The 14,822-nt window shown below is 42.4% G+C and overlaps 1 protein-coding gene across 3 annotated transcripts in view; it reads left to right on the forward strand.

Moving 5' to 3' along the window:
* The window catches only part of SUFU (SUFU negative regulator of hedgehog signaling), a 96,646-nt gene that overhangs the window by 17,921 nt on the left and 63,903 nt on the right, over window positions 1-14,822 (forward strand). For all 3 annotated transcript variants that reach the window (XR_008466967.1, XM_054205217.1, XM_054205219.1), the window contains exon 3: window positions 10,593-10,729. Coding sequence is in view for 2 of the 3 variants with exons in the window: in XM_054205217.1 (XP_054061192.1) it covers window positions 10,593-10,729 (137 nt within the window). In the remaining variant the exon portion in view is untranslated. The remainder of the gene's footprint in view (window positions 1-10,592; window positions 10,730-14,822) is intronic.

Genomic DNA, 14,822 nt, shown 5'->3' on the forward strand with positions numbered 1-14,822 from the left:
ACTGTAGCTGTCAGTGTAGCTTCTGGCTTTGGGTTTTTCTCTTATTCTTTCCACCCTCCCATACCGCTTTTGAAAGCGGCTTTTGTTATGCGAATGGGTTCCTCCCAGCAGCTGCAGAACTTTCCACAGTAGGAGCTAGGAAGAAGCCAGGAGACACTGCAAGGAAAGTCGGTGCCCTTTTCCCAGCTGCTCACCAAGCACAGCGATACCATCCTTCCCAGCCACAGTGGCTCGAACCGGCCCCTTGCTTATGTTCCCTTGCCTGATGAGGTTGCAGCTGAGCCCTTAGGTGAAGTTTTGGAGATGTGGTACCGTTCCCTGCAGGCTGTGCAAGGACCAATGCATCAGAGCTAAGGATTCAGTCCCGATGTGACATGGGATCTGTGCGCAGATGAAAGGTTGCCTTCCCTAATGCACCGTATGGTGCAGGGACCGCGTGCTGTGTTGGCAGAATCACCTCCCGCTCAGGCCAAGTGAGACTAGTGTTCTGCTGGCCTTGTAGAAATGGAGGATAAGTAGCTCTGAAGTGCAGCATAAATAGACAGCTTAAGTGAAATGTTAAAGTACAGGTCTTGATAAGTTGTTTTCTTTTTCACTAGTTCCTTGCCCCTTTCTCTGTGAATGCAGTTGTAAATCCTTATTGTACTCCTAGCTATTCTTTCCAGATCCTTTCAGCGGGCATTAAGATGATGCAACTCTGCGGCAACTTCCCCAGGCCATTGCAGAGGCTGTCTGCGCTTTCACGGCTGTGCCAAGAAGCACGGCTTCCCTTGCGGTGCTCGCTGTGCTGGCAGCGTGCTGCAGGTGGTGGCTGAGAACCTGCTCTCAGGGACACCTCAGCTGGGTTGAGATGGGTTCTGCTGGCTGTGAGGTAGGAAGCCTGGGTGGCTCCCTGGAAAAATGTGTGAGCCTTCAAGCTGCAAAGCATGTCCACTCCTCTAGTCACTTGATTTAACGTAGATTTTTTTTAATTATTTTTTTTAGTATGTCTTTGGGAATCATGAAGATGAAATGGTTCGGTCTTGTCAGTTTAGTTACGACTGTAATGGGAGATCAAACCATCACCTAGTGGTATAGCTACATCCATGCACCATAAAACAGAGAAAATAAAAAGCAAACTGCCCTCATGTGGACGTCTTTTGCTGGGGTAGAGAGTGACACATCCCATGCAACCTCCTGTTTCATATTTTGTTGTTTTAGTCATTTCCCGTGTTCAGTGTTTGTCCATGCTGTGCAGAATGTGGAGTTAATTTCCCAGCTTTTGTGACCTTGATAGGTGGAGTATATAAGCATTTCCTAAATGATGAGTGGGTCACATTGCTTTGAAGCAGAGAAATACCGTTATTTTATATCTGAGAATCCAATTCCTAAGTAACTTGTTGAGGAGGATGGGAATTTTGTAGCAGACAAGGGATTCAAACTTAGGTCACTCGGATGCTGTTTTAGGACTTTAAGAGTATTCTGAAGTTTCTTGACAGTGTTAATAATGAAGCAGATAGATCCCTTTGGCACCGTCAGGGCCATTACAGCCTTTTGCCCTTAATCTACATGCACTATCCTTACATGTATGACTGTGTTGACGCTCTCCAGACTGAGACAATAACGCTTCCAAGCCTCTAGAGCTCAAAGGGATTAATCTCCAGCAGCTAAGTAGGATCCTGTCCTTCTTCCAGATGCTACTACTTTCATGGACAGCCGAACCTCAAAGAACCAACCCCTAAATTGCCTTAACTTGCAGCCCAGCACATTAAAGTGACCTGAAAACTGCTGGTGGTTTACTTTAACATGCTAGGCTGGAGAGAGCATAGTTCAGGAGCTGTTTCCCATGTGGCTGGGCAGGAGCTGAGTATAGTAACCACTTCTGTCAAAATGGGTTGAACTCATGCGTTTGTGAATTATCAGCTGTGGGTCCTGCCAGCTCAGTTTTGGACACAGGGTACCAGTACTAAGAGTTCATACTTGTGTTCTTGGCCATGATGCTTCATAGGGTCGCTTGGGTTGGAAAGGACCTACAGAAGTTTCCAGTTGATGCCTGCTCCGAGAGCCAACTTCTGCAGCCTCCCTGGATCCTGTTCCAGGGTTTGACCACTATCGTGTGAATAGTCAGATTTCCAGATACATGTAACTGGAATTGACCTTTGCCGTTTTGCAGTGTGTTATCTGGGGTCTGGCTCCATCTTCCCGTTGCCCTCCCAGTAGGCAGTTGAGCAGTAAGATTCCCCACCACCACCACTTTCAACCTTCTTTTATTAAGGCTGAACAAACCCAGCGCTCAGCCTTTCCTCATGTGATGTAGGCAACTGTGGTATGGACGCATTTTAATGACACTTGTGTGACGAGTGCTTCTCACATTCCTGACTGATTCAGGTGTCTAAAAAGTGGCCAGTCTGTCACGTGTCGACAGAATGCACACAATGATTCCCATGCTGCTTGTGTCTAAAGCTGCTGGAAACCTGTACCATATTATCATGTAGTTCAAGTGACACTACCTCTCATAAGACAGTTGTGTCTGCAGTTAGAAGAAGGTTGTCTTGACTCTGTAGTCTGAAGGTTTGGAGGAAAAATCAATTTATCTGTTGTATCAACATTCGTTATTTACAGAAACAATTTTTTAAAAACAACCTAAACTGTGAATCTCCAGGCTTCAGGGGCAAGATTGTCACCAGCTGAGTTTTGAAGAAACTGAATAGTGAAATGTATGAAATCAGTGTTGTATACCTGTGAGTGAAACTTAAACTGAAGTCTCCTGTGTAACAGCACTTCACTTGCTGAATGGTAGCTCGGTGATGCACAGTTCTGTTTGCATCCTGGCCAGCACAAATCAATTCACAGATTTTACTTAGATCTATCTCAATGTAAGTTTTCTAAGCAGGTCCTGCATGAGTATTTTGGAAAGCTGAGAAGCCCACCTCCAAATAACTGCAGAGTGAGTGCCTCTGCATCTGTTTGGATTTAGATGTTGGAATAATTCTCTAAAAACAATTTAAATTGCTGTTTCTAGAAAGGTTTTCCCATTTGGTTGATGGCTGACGCATTTAATATGTGCTGCAAGAGCAAGCTCTAAGCAATAGCTTTGGGCATAGCCATAGGCTGACGTCTTGAGCACCATGTGTCACTTCTGACCTTGATTTTACATGAACAGAAATCTTTGTGCAGGTGTTCTTCTTGCATTTGTATTTTCCCTGCTTATGCATGAAACTTTTTCTTAAATCAAGGTAGAAAGGAGTCCAGTAAGACCCTGCGCGCAGGTTTGGGTTGCGAGAGCTCGTGGAATTTCCTGTCAAGCTCTCTGAAGAGATAACCATCTGATGTCCAGATAACCACCCCCTGCTTCTCTCAGATGTTTTTATGTGTTTTTCTTTAAAATTGATGTTTTCTTCAATGCCAGGAGGCAATCTGGGAGAGTATGTGAGTAAGCAGGTGGGTTTGGGCTGAAATAACTTTTCTGGATACTTTTTAAGCCTTTCATGTAGGGGGGTTGCTATGCCTATTTTCTTATGAAATTGCTTCACAGGAGCATCCCAGCATGCCGTCGGGGCTCTCAGATGAGACTTTTATATTGTTTGACAGCTGCACTAAAACCAACCATTTCCTGTTAGGCAAGATGCTGGAAGCACAATGTAGGGTAACTTCTTTTTTTTTTTTTTTTTTTTTTTTTTTTTCTGGAGCTCTGGAATCTGAGAGTCATTTGGTTATAGTGGGAAGACATTGTGTAACACACCTGGAGCTTGAATTCAGAAGACTGACTCTCTGCATAATCTTGTTTGGGGCACATCAGCTCTTGCCTGATGTCCTTCCCAGGAGATGGAGACACACTAAGTTGTTCAACTCAATGGCTGTAACAGCCAGTTGAAGGCTTCTCCTTGGGTTTTAGGCAGGAGATCACTCTTTGTGTTGCTTTTTTTGTAAGCAGATGTGGGCAGTGAAAGGGAAATGGTGTACCTCTTGATTTTTCTCAGGGAGGGCCTGTGAAGTCAGTCATTGAGTACCGTGATGCTTCTGGTTACACCAGTCCTCTGTGTTGCTAATAGTGTCTTTGCTAGCTAATAGAAAAATCTCGTGGGATGGTTACTAGCTATGCAGTCTTAAAACAGTAATGGGAACTGGGCCCTGGAGTACTTTGGTCTCATCAAGCAGAGTGGTGGGCGCTGCCCATCAGCTTGGTTTAACCACCTTATCAAACTTCTGATACACCTGGTGTACTGAAAGCTATGGATTGACAATTACTGTGGCACCTCTTTTTTCTTTTTTTTGCGGGTGGTAGTAGAATTAAAACTGCTTTCTGATGGAAATAATAGCAGCTCTTCCTGATGCCAGGCTTAGAAATGTAGTGATACTGTATTTCTGCAGCCTTCAAAACAGTATCAGAGTAGCTTATCGGCAGCAGAGCAGGAAGTTTTGTCTTTGTAGAAGGTGTGGGGAAATGCAATTAGGGAGTTGAAGCAAAAGGCGTCTGAAGTGGCTGCCCAAAAGTAGTGGTGGTGGAACTGAAAAGTGAAGCTGGGACAAGTCGGTGCGGAGTAGTGTGAGCCTGCCATCACTGCCCAGAAGAGACCTGGTTTATCTCCCTGGAGCTGCTGGGAGTGGAGCTGTGACTTCTGGAAGCTCAGTCCTAACTATCCCCAAACGCCCTGAAAGAGCTTTCTTGTTGTTCCCTGGCTGAAATAATCGTAGTGAAGGGCCAACGTTTCCCTGCGTAAACTCCCATTTTCAGGGATTGGTTCACCTAATATATTTATATACACATACTCTTGAACTCTCAAAAAATAAACACCTAGTACACTCTGCTCCTTGTCCAGTGCTCTGTAGCTTTCAAAAGCAGAATTTCAGAAATACAGCCATTTTGCACGGCAGTGAAGCAAACCTCCTCTTGTTCCTTGCAAAAGTGAGAATGAAAATGGTTTGGCAAATAGCTTTGATTTAAACTGAAAAGCCTCTGGTTTTCAGAGCTGCTTTTTAAAGCAAAGGGCTAGTTTGGCTTTTGATCCTCTTAAGCTGGGTTATTTGATGTGAAAAAACGCCCTGGGTACTCTGCTGCAGAGGGGAGCAGCTTTTCAGTTCTCTGTGTGTGGCTTCAGGAGAGGGGCCTGGCAGAGCGCGGGGTGGCGGGGGGCTCGGGGGGCCCGGCCGCACGGCTCTGTAAATAAAGGGGCCTCTATTTCTTTGGATTCTTTTGCTGGAACTAAATATCATGATCAGTGAAACTCTTACCTCATTAAAGGAACGAGCCAGGCTCCTTCAGCGTATGCGCAGTGCTGCAATGTGGTCTGTGCTGCCGAGCTGATTTGCTGAACAGATAAACGGAGTTTTAACCCAAAGAATGGCATGTAATATATGACCTTGGCTTTCAAAAGGTTTATTTTTGTTCATGCGACAAAATAAGGTTTTAATATTAAATATAGGGTTGGATTTGACTTGGCAGATACCAGCACCTTCCATTACTGCTGTAGTCATAATATAGTTCTATCTGATGTGTGCCAGTGGGCAAGCAGCAAGCCAAGAATTTCTCCATCGATGTTTGTTTTTTGTGAAAATTTAGCTGCTGCTTTGCCATTGGGTCGGCTATAAAGGCGATGTGCCCTTGGGTTGGGGGGGGGCAAAACAGTGGCAGGCACAATACAATGTATTCTGTCTCTTTATAGTTAGAACCTTTATAGTGTTTGGGCAAAATAGTGAATTTGTTTTCTTTTTCCTTCTTTCTTAGGGGCATTTAAGAGAGGCTTGCACTCGAAAGTGCAGGGTTCAGCAGAACCAAGGCGTAAACCAAACTATGTGAAGTATTCAGATCTGTTAGTACAGAAACTTAATGCTGTGTTGCAGCTTTCAGGTTATGTACCTGGGGCCACGCACAGATACAAAATAGTAATTCTGAGATTTCCTTCCTGCACATGCTCCATCTCAGATAGTTGTCTTACTGTAAAGCTGAGGCTATTTTGGACTGTGGCATTGTAATTGTTTTGCTGAAGAAATGACCTGCACAGCACTCCAGTGTTGAGATGCTGAACTGAGCTCCAAAGCCTTTATTCTAAATTGGCTGTAGTCTGAATTGGTCACCTTCAGATTTAAAAAAAATAAACCAAAACAAAACTAAAAAAAACCCAAAACAACCAACAAAACAAACAACCACAACTAAGAAAAACTATCCCAAAACCACCACCCCAGTCCCCACCTCCCTTATTCACAAAGAAACCAACCCCAAATAGTGTCAGGATCTTGCTTCTGTAGAACAAAGTGTGTAATAAAAACGTGTTACCTTCACAGTTGACACAGGAGCTGGGGTCAGGCTGACCTGCGGCGGACGCTTTGCTGCCTGCTTGGAAGGGAGCAGGTTAGTCCAGGTGCAGGTAGCAGAGAACCTGGGGGGTTGATGGAAGAGGTCATGAACAAACCTGGCTTCCGTGTGCTTTAGCAGGACTTCGTCCATCTATGGGTTATCCTCACCCCGCCACCCAGTTTTCTATGGAGAATGAGGCTTGTTCAGTCTGTCTCTTCTGGGACTGTATATTTTTTTTAGCTTGTTGGTTGACAATGGCTGGCTGAAGGTGATTGACTTTTCTGGAAGTTTGGTGAAAATTGGGAACTTGTGAGAAGGAGCATGAGTTTGAACATCTACAAGCCTGCAAGGTGCGATCCTTTTTTGTCCTGTTTCTCAGCAGCCACCTAAGATAACCCCCAAGCAGTGGGGATGTACCCTAGAAGGAGGAGGCTGCCCTAGGAATCCAGTGTTTCCACATGAAAGTGATGGAACATCTTGGTATAAATTAACTTGTTTATGGGGAATCTCACTTTATTAGCTCCCTGACGGTGGATGGGTTTCTTGGTTACAATATCTTTTGTCTTGTTGGTAAGGTCTTGAACAAAAATGGACAAGGATGGTTTGGGGGAATGAGCAGCTGCTTACAGCCCGGATGTAAGGGAGGAGCCTCTTTATCCTTTTGGGGGATGAAAAGCCGTTTGCTTGATCATCCATTCATATGGCACGTGTATTTGGAGGTCTTGAGCTTTTTACCAGGCAGATTTGTTTCCCATGCATTTCCTGGCTGTGGCTGCTACTTGCGTCTCTGCCAGCGAACTGATGTATCCTTATCCTCACAAATTTTGGAGTTGAAGCCGGTGTAAGCACTCACTCCCTAGTGAAAAGGACTCCCGTAAGAGAAGCCAAGCTGCATAACTCGACTGCTGGATTCTTCTCTGTGATTTTTGTTAGATCAAGGGTCAGAGGCATGTGGCAGGTTTATAGGTTTATTAGTTCCTGAAGCTCAAGTCTCTCTCCATTCTCATGTACATCCTCCAAACCTCAGCCAGCAGCTCTGGTCCTGGGTTATGATCCGTTGTTCATTGAGAGAAATTATATGGCAGCTGTTGAAACTACATTCAACTTTCAAATACTAGACTTTTTTGAAGAATAAAAGCAAAAGCTTTGGCAAAAATGCTAACTGAAAATGACTATGCTAATTACATTCTGAACATTAATATTTCTTCCTATGAAAGACTTCTCTGAATTAAACATAAGGGATTTCTAAAATAATTGCAAGCTTTTAAAGCCATGTGTGTCACAATTTCTTCAAAAACAAATTACCAACCTAAAATTAAACAGATCAAAGGCTTTTACTTTATAGACTGTTACTTCGGAACAGCTGCACAATACAGGTGAATTGCACGTATTTAAAATTTCACTGTAACAAAGCAGTGTATTTTCAGCAACCTGTAGCCATTAGCTATTCAAAAACATCTTTAATCTTTGAGTATAAATATCTTTACATACGAATAGGATTTTTCTAATATTTGCTACTTTGAGAATTATAGGCATTGTATGCTGCTGCAATTTTGAGTGTTTTTTGCAAGATACATCTTTTCTTCAGGGACTTTTTTTTTAAATTTTAGAAGGGAAGTAACTTACTACTCATTTTCTTATCTTACATTCTATTTATTTTCTATTAGTAGTTCTCTGTTTTAAAGTCTCTTTCATTACCATACAAAATAACCACGTAAGTAACATTGTCTGTCAGTTTTACTGATTTGCAGCTACTGATGTGTTGCTGACCAGCAGCGTTCTCCTAAATGCTAATCTGGCTTTAAATTTGATGGATACTCACCTGAACACCTCTGTTACTGAGTGGCTTGCATATGGATCAATATAAAGCTTGTGTGGTCTTCTCTTAAGCACTTACTTCTGGGAAGCAGAGAGGTCTGTGGAGTTCAAAAAAACAAAACAAAACCCTACTAAACGCCAGCTCAATGCATGTTAGAAGTAAAGCTGTGTTGTTTCAGAACATGCCTTGAAAGGAGAAAATTCAATATGGAGCCATCTTACTTTCCAAAAATTTTCACTGTGAAAAATCACCTTGAAGGCTTTTTGTTAACTCTGATCCTTCTTAAAATTGACCCATTCATAATGTATTTTGGTTTATGGTATATGCTTTTTCCTGGAATCAAACCTTGAAAGCTACTCACTTTGAAGCATTTTTGTTTCTCTCTTTAAGAATAGTTCTCTTTTTCCTTTGCTAACTGATATGTGAAACTAATAAAACATTACAGGGTTGCTGAATGTGCAAAGTACAATTTCACATTTGTAAGGCTATCGCTACCCTGTACCAGTCTTTTTGGTGGACCTGCATGCATGATTGCAGAACAAAGGTTTTGCTGCACAGCCAGGTTCCACTCCCCGGCTGTCTGGTTATTCAGTAAGCTCTTGCTTTGTTTAAAAACCAAATGTAATTATTTGACTTGTTGCTTAAGGGTACGCTTCTTTCCTAAAAGAGGTTTTATATGTACCAGTTGACCGTTCTGAAATGCATTATCTGCTCTGTTCATAGGGAATTTGCTTCGGTAATATATAATTCTCAAATTCTTTGTTGAGGATAATATGGAAGGAAACAAAAATGGACATGCTTGTGTATTTTTATACTAACGAAATACAGTCTTTATTTGTTATATTGTTTACTCCCCCTTATTGTGGATGTCTGAGTGACTTCCAATGCCTGCTCTCTTTGTTTTCAGTCACAGCTGTTGTTATCTCTTTGGGCTGTCCCATAGTTTAGTTCTGTCCTTGGGTGTGTTTAACTACTTTTGTTACAATACTTGAAAGTCTACCACAATCAAACTTTCCTTGAAGAATCCTCAAGTAAAGTTACACTGCATTATGAAGGAGTTGCATTGATGCTTAAATTTGATCAGTTTTAGTATGTCATTAGTCAGGGTCACTGTTAAGTGTTTCTGCTTCAAACCAGAGTCTTTGCTATGGGAACAATCCATCCAACACTTGGAGCTGGTCACCAAACTGCTGGTGAGCTGTATTTTTCAAATGGAAAGTTCTCTCATCACTTTCTTGACTGTTTTTAGTAGTAGTACAATGTTAACGCTTTGTGCGTTGTACCTTTCATACATGCCAGCAAGGCACCAGCATCCAAGATATTTGCGAAGTTTCTCCAGAGAATTTGCCAATGGCTGCAGGTGTTGGAGATCTGAACTTGCAGCATGTTACTGGTTTATGAAAGCTTCTGTGAGGTGTCTTTATGCTCAGTGTAAATCCTTCTTTCTTTCCTCTGCCTTTGTGGAACAGCCACAGCAAATGAGCGAGGAACACAATGACAGTGGTAAAAAGGACAAGGATGTCTCCAACTTGCTTTCAAGTTGTGAGCTTACGTTTTTGTCCATGGGGTTTCTCTTTTTCCACAGGCAAATGTGGCATTTTTAGCTGGTGGGGACTTGGAACTGGAACTTTCCTGTATGTATAAATAAAATAAAAAGGATTCTCAAGGACTAGTTTTGTTGAACCAAAGAGCAGTATGGGGTATCCTTTATTTACTCCTTTTTGTTATAGCCTTGATGCTTCGATTATGACTGTCCTCCTGGGTAGACCCTATCTGACCAAACCAGATAAATTGGCACCTATGTCTGTCAAATGGGGAAGTGGCCAAACTGCTGCTTCTTGAACAGTAGCGGTCATATTCAATGCTCTCCCACTGTTGTCCTCCTAGATATACAAGGAGAATGTGTGCAGGCTTATACTGGAGCAAAATAAGAATTAGTGCATGATGTGACAGGTTATTAACTTTCTGCCTGCATCTTCTTGTTTCCCTCTCCCCTGCTGACCATCCACAATGCAGAAATTGTGTGCTCTACATCAAAATATTCAACACTCTCAACCCAGAAACCTACTACCAAGTACTTTAGTTGCATCCCACTTCCCAATGTATAGAAATTTGAATTCACAAGAGTGGAATAACATTATTTTCTGTTATGCACTTTCTCTGGTATCCCCATTTAGCTATCAGTACAAAACTTACAATCATGTTTTAAAAACAAATTTGGGTTGCTGAAAATCCCACTGGTCCAAGGAAAGAAGTTGTGGTTCCAAGATTGCATTATTCTGACTGAAAACATGACTATGATAGTTATCTTTAAATTGTATTACATCAGCTAACCTAACAGTGTTATGTCATTTGAGCTAGAGTAGACTGAAATAAGAGAATTTCTAAACTTATCTTTTCTATGAGGAGAACATTCATCCTTTTTCCATGGTCCTAATCTTGAAGCCTGCTCTGGTTACAAGAATTATGTCTTGACTTTTTATTTTTCATTCTCTCCAGGTTTACGGGAACAGATGGACCAAGTGGTTTTGGATTTGAGCTGACGTTTCGACTAAAGAGAGAAACGGGGGAGTCAGCACCACCCACCTGGCCAGCAGAGTTAATGCAAGGCTTAGCCAGATACGTCTTCCAGTCAGGTACTGCAGGTTGAATACGCTGCCTCATTTTTCCTGCTCTCGTTCTGAAGGGCCAAGTCTGTTACACAGTGTGACACTTGTCTTGTCAGCGCTCAGTCAAATCTTGGGAATTATCTTTGTGTGGGAACCCAAAAGAGTGTGTTCCTTCCATCACCCCGGCTTGCTGGGGGCAAAATCCAGCTGCTGCTCAGGTAATTCCAAATCCTTAGTACTTAAAAGCGGAAGATACCAAACAGTAACCATAGGAGTTCTGCCCAGTGGCTCTTCATATCTTTCCTGTGTTGTTAGTTTCGCCTTCTCTTTGTAAGAAAACCTCATTTGCTTGTCCTGAAATGGCTGAGGAGCACCCATCTGATAACGTCTCACTTCTAAGCAGAAGGGCTGTAACTTCCAGAAAAGCTGCAGTTCCTTCACAAGCAAATCTCTTTCCGTAGTCTCTGAGGTGAGCAACAGCAACATATGTAAACAAGGAGCTGCTGAGATGAGAAAATGTAAAAGTCATAAAGGATGCCGAGGCTGGGAGGGCTATGGAATTAACAATTGGGAATCGTTAATGCAGATGGAGACTTGCCAGAAAACTGGGAGGCAGGGTGCCTACAAAACGTCCTCTTGCACTGCTCTTTCTGTGTTTCGTTTATACCAGTAGATTGAATATTAGTTTGTGGTGTGAACACGTGGAGACCTGTGGAATGGTTGAGTGCATAACATACTTGAGGGGCACTCTCCAGCATCACGAGATCTGAATGAAAATATTTGAAGAACTTTTTTTTTTAAGCTAGTTTGAGGTCCTTTACAGGTAAAGTACCTTCTAAATCAATGATTATTGAATTTGAAGCATTTGGTACTAGCTCTACTAGTTAATAAATTGCTCAGTAGCTTGTGATTCTATTGCTGGTTTTCCGTCAGCTGGCTGACTCTCAAAGGAGAAAGGTCTAGATGAAAACAGGATTGCTCTGCTAACCTCTGTGACAAATCTCTGAGGCTGTGGCAACTCTTGTCGGGTATTTTTCTAAATATTGACTGACAGAGACCAATGCCAGCACAGATTATTGCTTGTCTTCATATTGGGAGTGTCTCTTGTTGCAGTTTAAAATGACACAAGCATTTTTTTGGTAATCTTTGCTGTGTAGCTATCTTCCCCAGTTGCCATCCAAATTTGGGCTCGCCTTTCTATCTTGATTTTTGCTACTCTTAAACATCTAAATCCACATGACTCTCATCATTTTTGCCATTGTTTGAGGTTCCTGTCCTGCCTAAAGTATATTATACAGTAGCTTTTTGATACTGACAATGCAGTGATGAATTCATGCTCACATTTTCTATGTACTGACCGCAGGGTCTGAAGAAAACATCTGAGTCTCCCTCTTAGATATAAAATAACATACAACATGTTAACTTATCTTACATATAAGACCCCTTTTGGAGCCTTTTAAATTTTCTAGCCCGGTGTAGGTTCTCGTAACAGTCTCTTTAATAGAGTTGTTTGAGCGCCTTCTATTTGCACATTAGGCAGCCTGTCTATAGCAGTTGCTTGTTTGTGTCACCCTTTTCATGGGTGAGAGGAAGTCTGCAGAGTGAAATGGGGTTTGGTAGGGTACTTTAAGACAAACTTCTCAGTGACTAAGCTGGCTCTCAGTGCAGAGACTTTCCTTGTTTGGTTTCCTGCACTAATGCAGTCTTATCTTTCTGACGTCAAAGCCAATGAACTGTTTTTAGACTGGAAAGAGTGGTCGTGCCCATGTATATCAGTCTGACTTGAACTTCTAAGGGCCTCTGGTATTATCCTCTGGTTATCCATGCTGGTTTTGACATTCTGTCCACCGTGACTCTTTAAAGGCACTGCTCAAATATATGTTAATGGATTCTAGCCTCTGGTGTTTAGCTCTCAATTTATGTTATTAAAAAATCCAGTGTATGAATCATAAATTGACTTCTTTCTTTGAATATGAAATCGAGTATGAGCCAACACTACGCTTATCATGCAATGGGCAAACCACATGCTGGGTTACTGTAGGAAAAGCATGAGCAGCGGATTGGGGGAAGTTATTACCTCTTTGCCATGACACTGGGACACTCACTTAAAATACTGTGTCCTGTTTTGGGCCTCCCAGTTTAAGAGACGTTGAAAAACTGGAGAGAGTCCAGGGTGGTCGGGGTCCTAGAGCATGCGAGCTATAAGGAGAGCTGGAGGGAGCAGGGCTGGTTTAGCCTGGGAAAAGAAGATGCAGAGTGATCTAATGGGAGCCTACAGCTGTTGGGAGGGTAGTTACAGGTTTGTGGGGTCAAGCCCTAGATAATACAAGGGACTACAGCTCTGAATTGTAGTATGGGAGATTCTGGAAGGGCTTCAGGAAAAACTCGCTCACAAGGAGGGTGGCAAAGGACAGGGAACAGTTCCTGAGAAGGTTCAGGACTTAGCTCAACAAAGCTACGATGGCCCTGATCTAGCATTGCTGATGGCTCCACTTCAAATAGGAGGCTGGATGAGAGACCTCCAGAGGCCCCTTAAAATTTCACAGAAGAGTTTGATTTTTTGTTTTGTTTTGTTTTTTTCCATCCAACTTCATGCCCTTCAGCAAGCAGCTGTGTGCTGTCACCAAGTATTACCAACTATTCCTTGCCCTGTACAAAAGGAAACTCTGTGCTGTTGCAGCAAGTGATCGACTCTAGTTTTATTTTGGTACAAATTTATTTATCACTTGTCTCTTTTGAATAAGAACTTTCTCAAGCTAAAATCTTATGGCTAATCATAGATGTCAGGTTAATCCTGACAAGATGATGCATTTAAAAGTAAGACTTGTTATGGGGCTGGCTCTATCATGTTTCTTCCTGGTCTCTGAGGGCAACACCAGTTGACCATAGATGCAGTCATTTTCTATTTTAGTGTAAGCTCACTTGCTCTGTTGCTCTGCAGAGTCCCCAGTCCTTCTGCTACATCTGACGTGTCCTGCTTTGCTTTGCTTTGCTTTACTCCTGCGAGCTGCCCCCTCTCGCTGCCCCCTCAGGCTGGCAGTCTCCAGAGTAATTCCCATATTCTCCCTTCTGTCACCGCTGGGTAATCAGGCACCCGGTGCTCAGTAGTGGGGTTTGCGTTTTTTTCTGCCTAATAGGATTTCCCGCAGTCTAACATACTCACTCTGTAAAGCCAAATGAGCTTCTGCCATCATCTTTTTTTCCTTGGTCTTTTCCAGGACTTCTCTGGTCAGATGTTAAAACTTTAAAACTGTGAAGTATTTGAAGGGGTGCTTCTTCTGAAGCACATTGGGCTTAGGCAGGCTGTGGCATGACAACATTCTTCTACGTGATGAAAGGATTCTTTTTGCTCAAGTTCTTTCTGATGGTGCCACTTGAAGCATTTGTCAAATGCAACAATGATAAGCATTGTTTGATTCTGGTGTACATACCTTAATGTTGTCCTCTTCAGTTGTTTAAAAAAAAAAATCTGTGGAGTCTCTTTGATACTCCAAAATAGCCTTAAAAGCGTTTGATGAACTGGAACAACTTAAGTAATGCTTATGAATCCACTCTGAACAAGAAGCAAGAAAAAAAATAATAAAACTGGCAGGAACTTTTTGGATAGGCTCCAAACACTTTCGCATGTCAAAACATTGTTTACTTTGAAAGCTAAGCTAAGAGCTAAATTCTTATCTCTTGAATAACAAGCCAACTTTTTGGTTATCATAGATGTGCTGGGTCCGGTTGAAGTTGGGGGAGCGTAAGGTGTAGTTCTACTCCTGCTGAGCCTGAGCGTTTTCAGATGGTGGTGACTGAGTTGAAGACTCATCTACTGCTGTCCTAAATATTATTACTGTGTATTGCAGTTGCGAAGGATGTCTCATTGCAAGTGATGTATTTTTGCAACAGATGCTTCTAAGCAAATGTATGTTGCTTTCCTTTGTTTCTGTCTCTTCTGCACTGTCGTTGTGCTTTAGAAAAGCAGTCTTCTGCATTGAATTTCAGACCTCTTTGAGCCTTGGCTTCTCTGCTCACTGTAACAAACACTTGGTGCTTTGTGCTTTTGATTAAATGGCACTACTTCCCCTCCTTCAACAAAACCAAGCTTGCAAGTCTCAAAAAATTTTATTCGTGGCTT

Source organism: Rissa tridactyla, chromosome 6 (assembly GCF_028500815.1).
Source record: "Rissa tridactyla isolate bRisTri1 chromosome 6, bRisTri1.patW.cur.20221130, whole genome shotgun sequence".
Taxonomy (NCBI): Eukaryota; Metazoa; Chordata; class Aves; order Charadriiformes; family Laridae; genus Rissa; species Rissa tridactyla.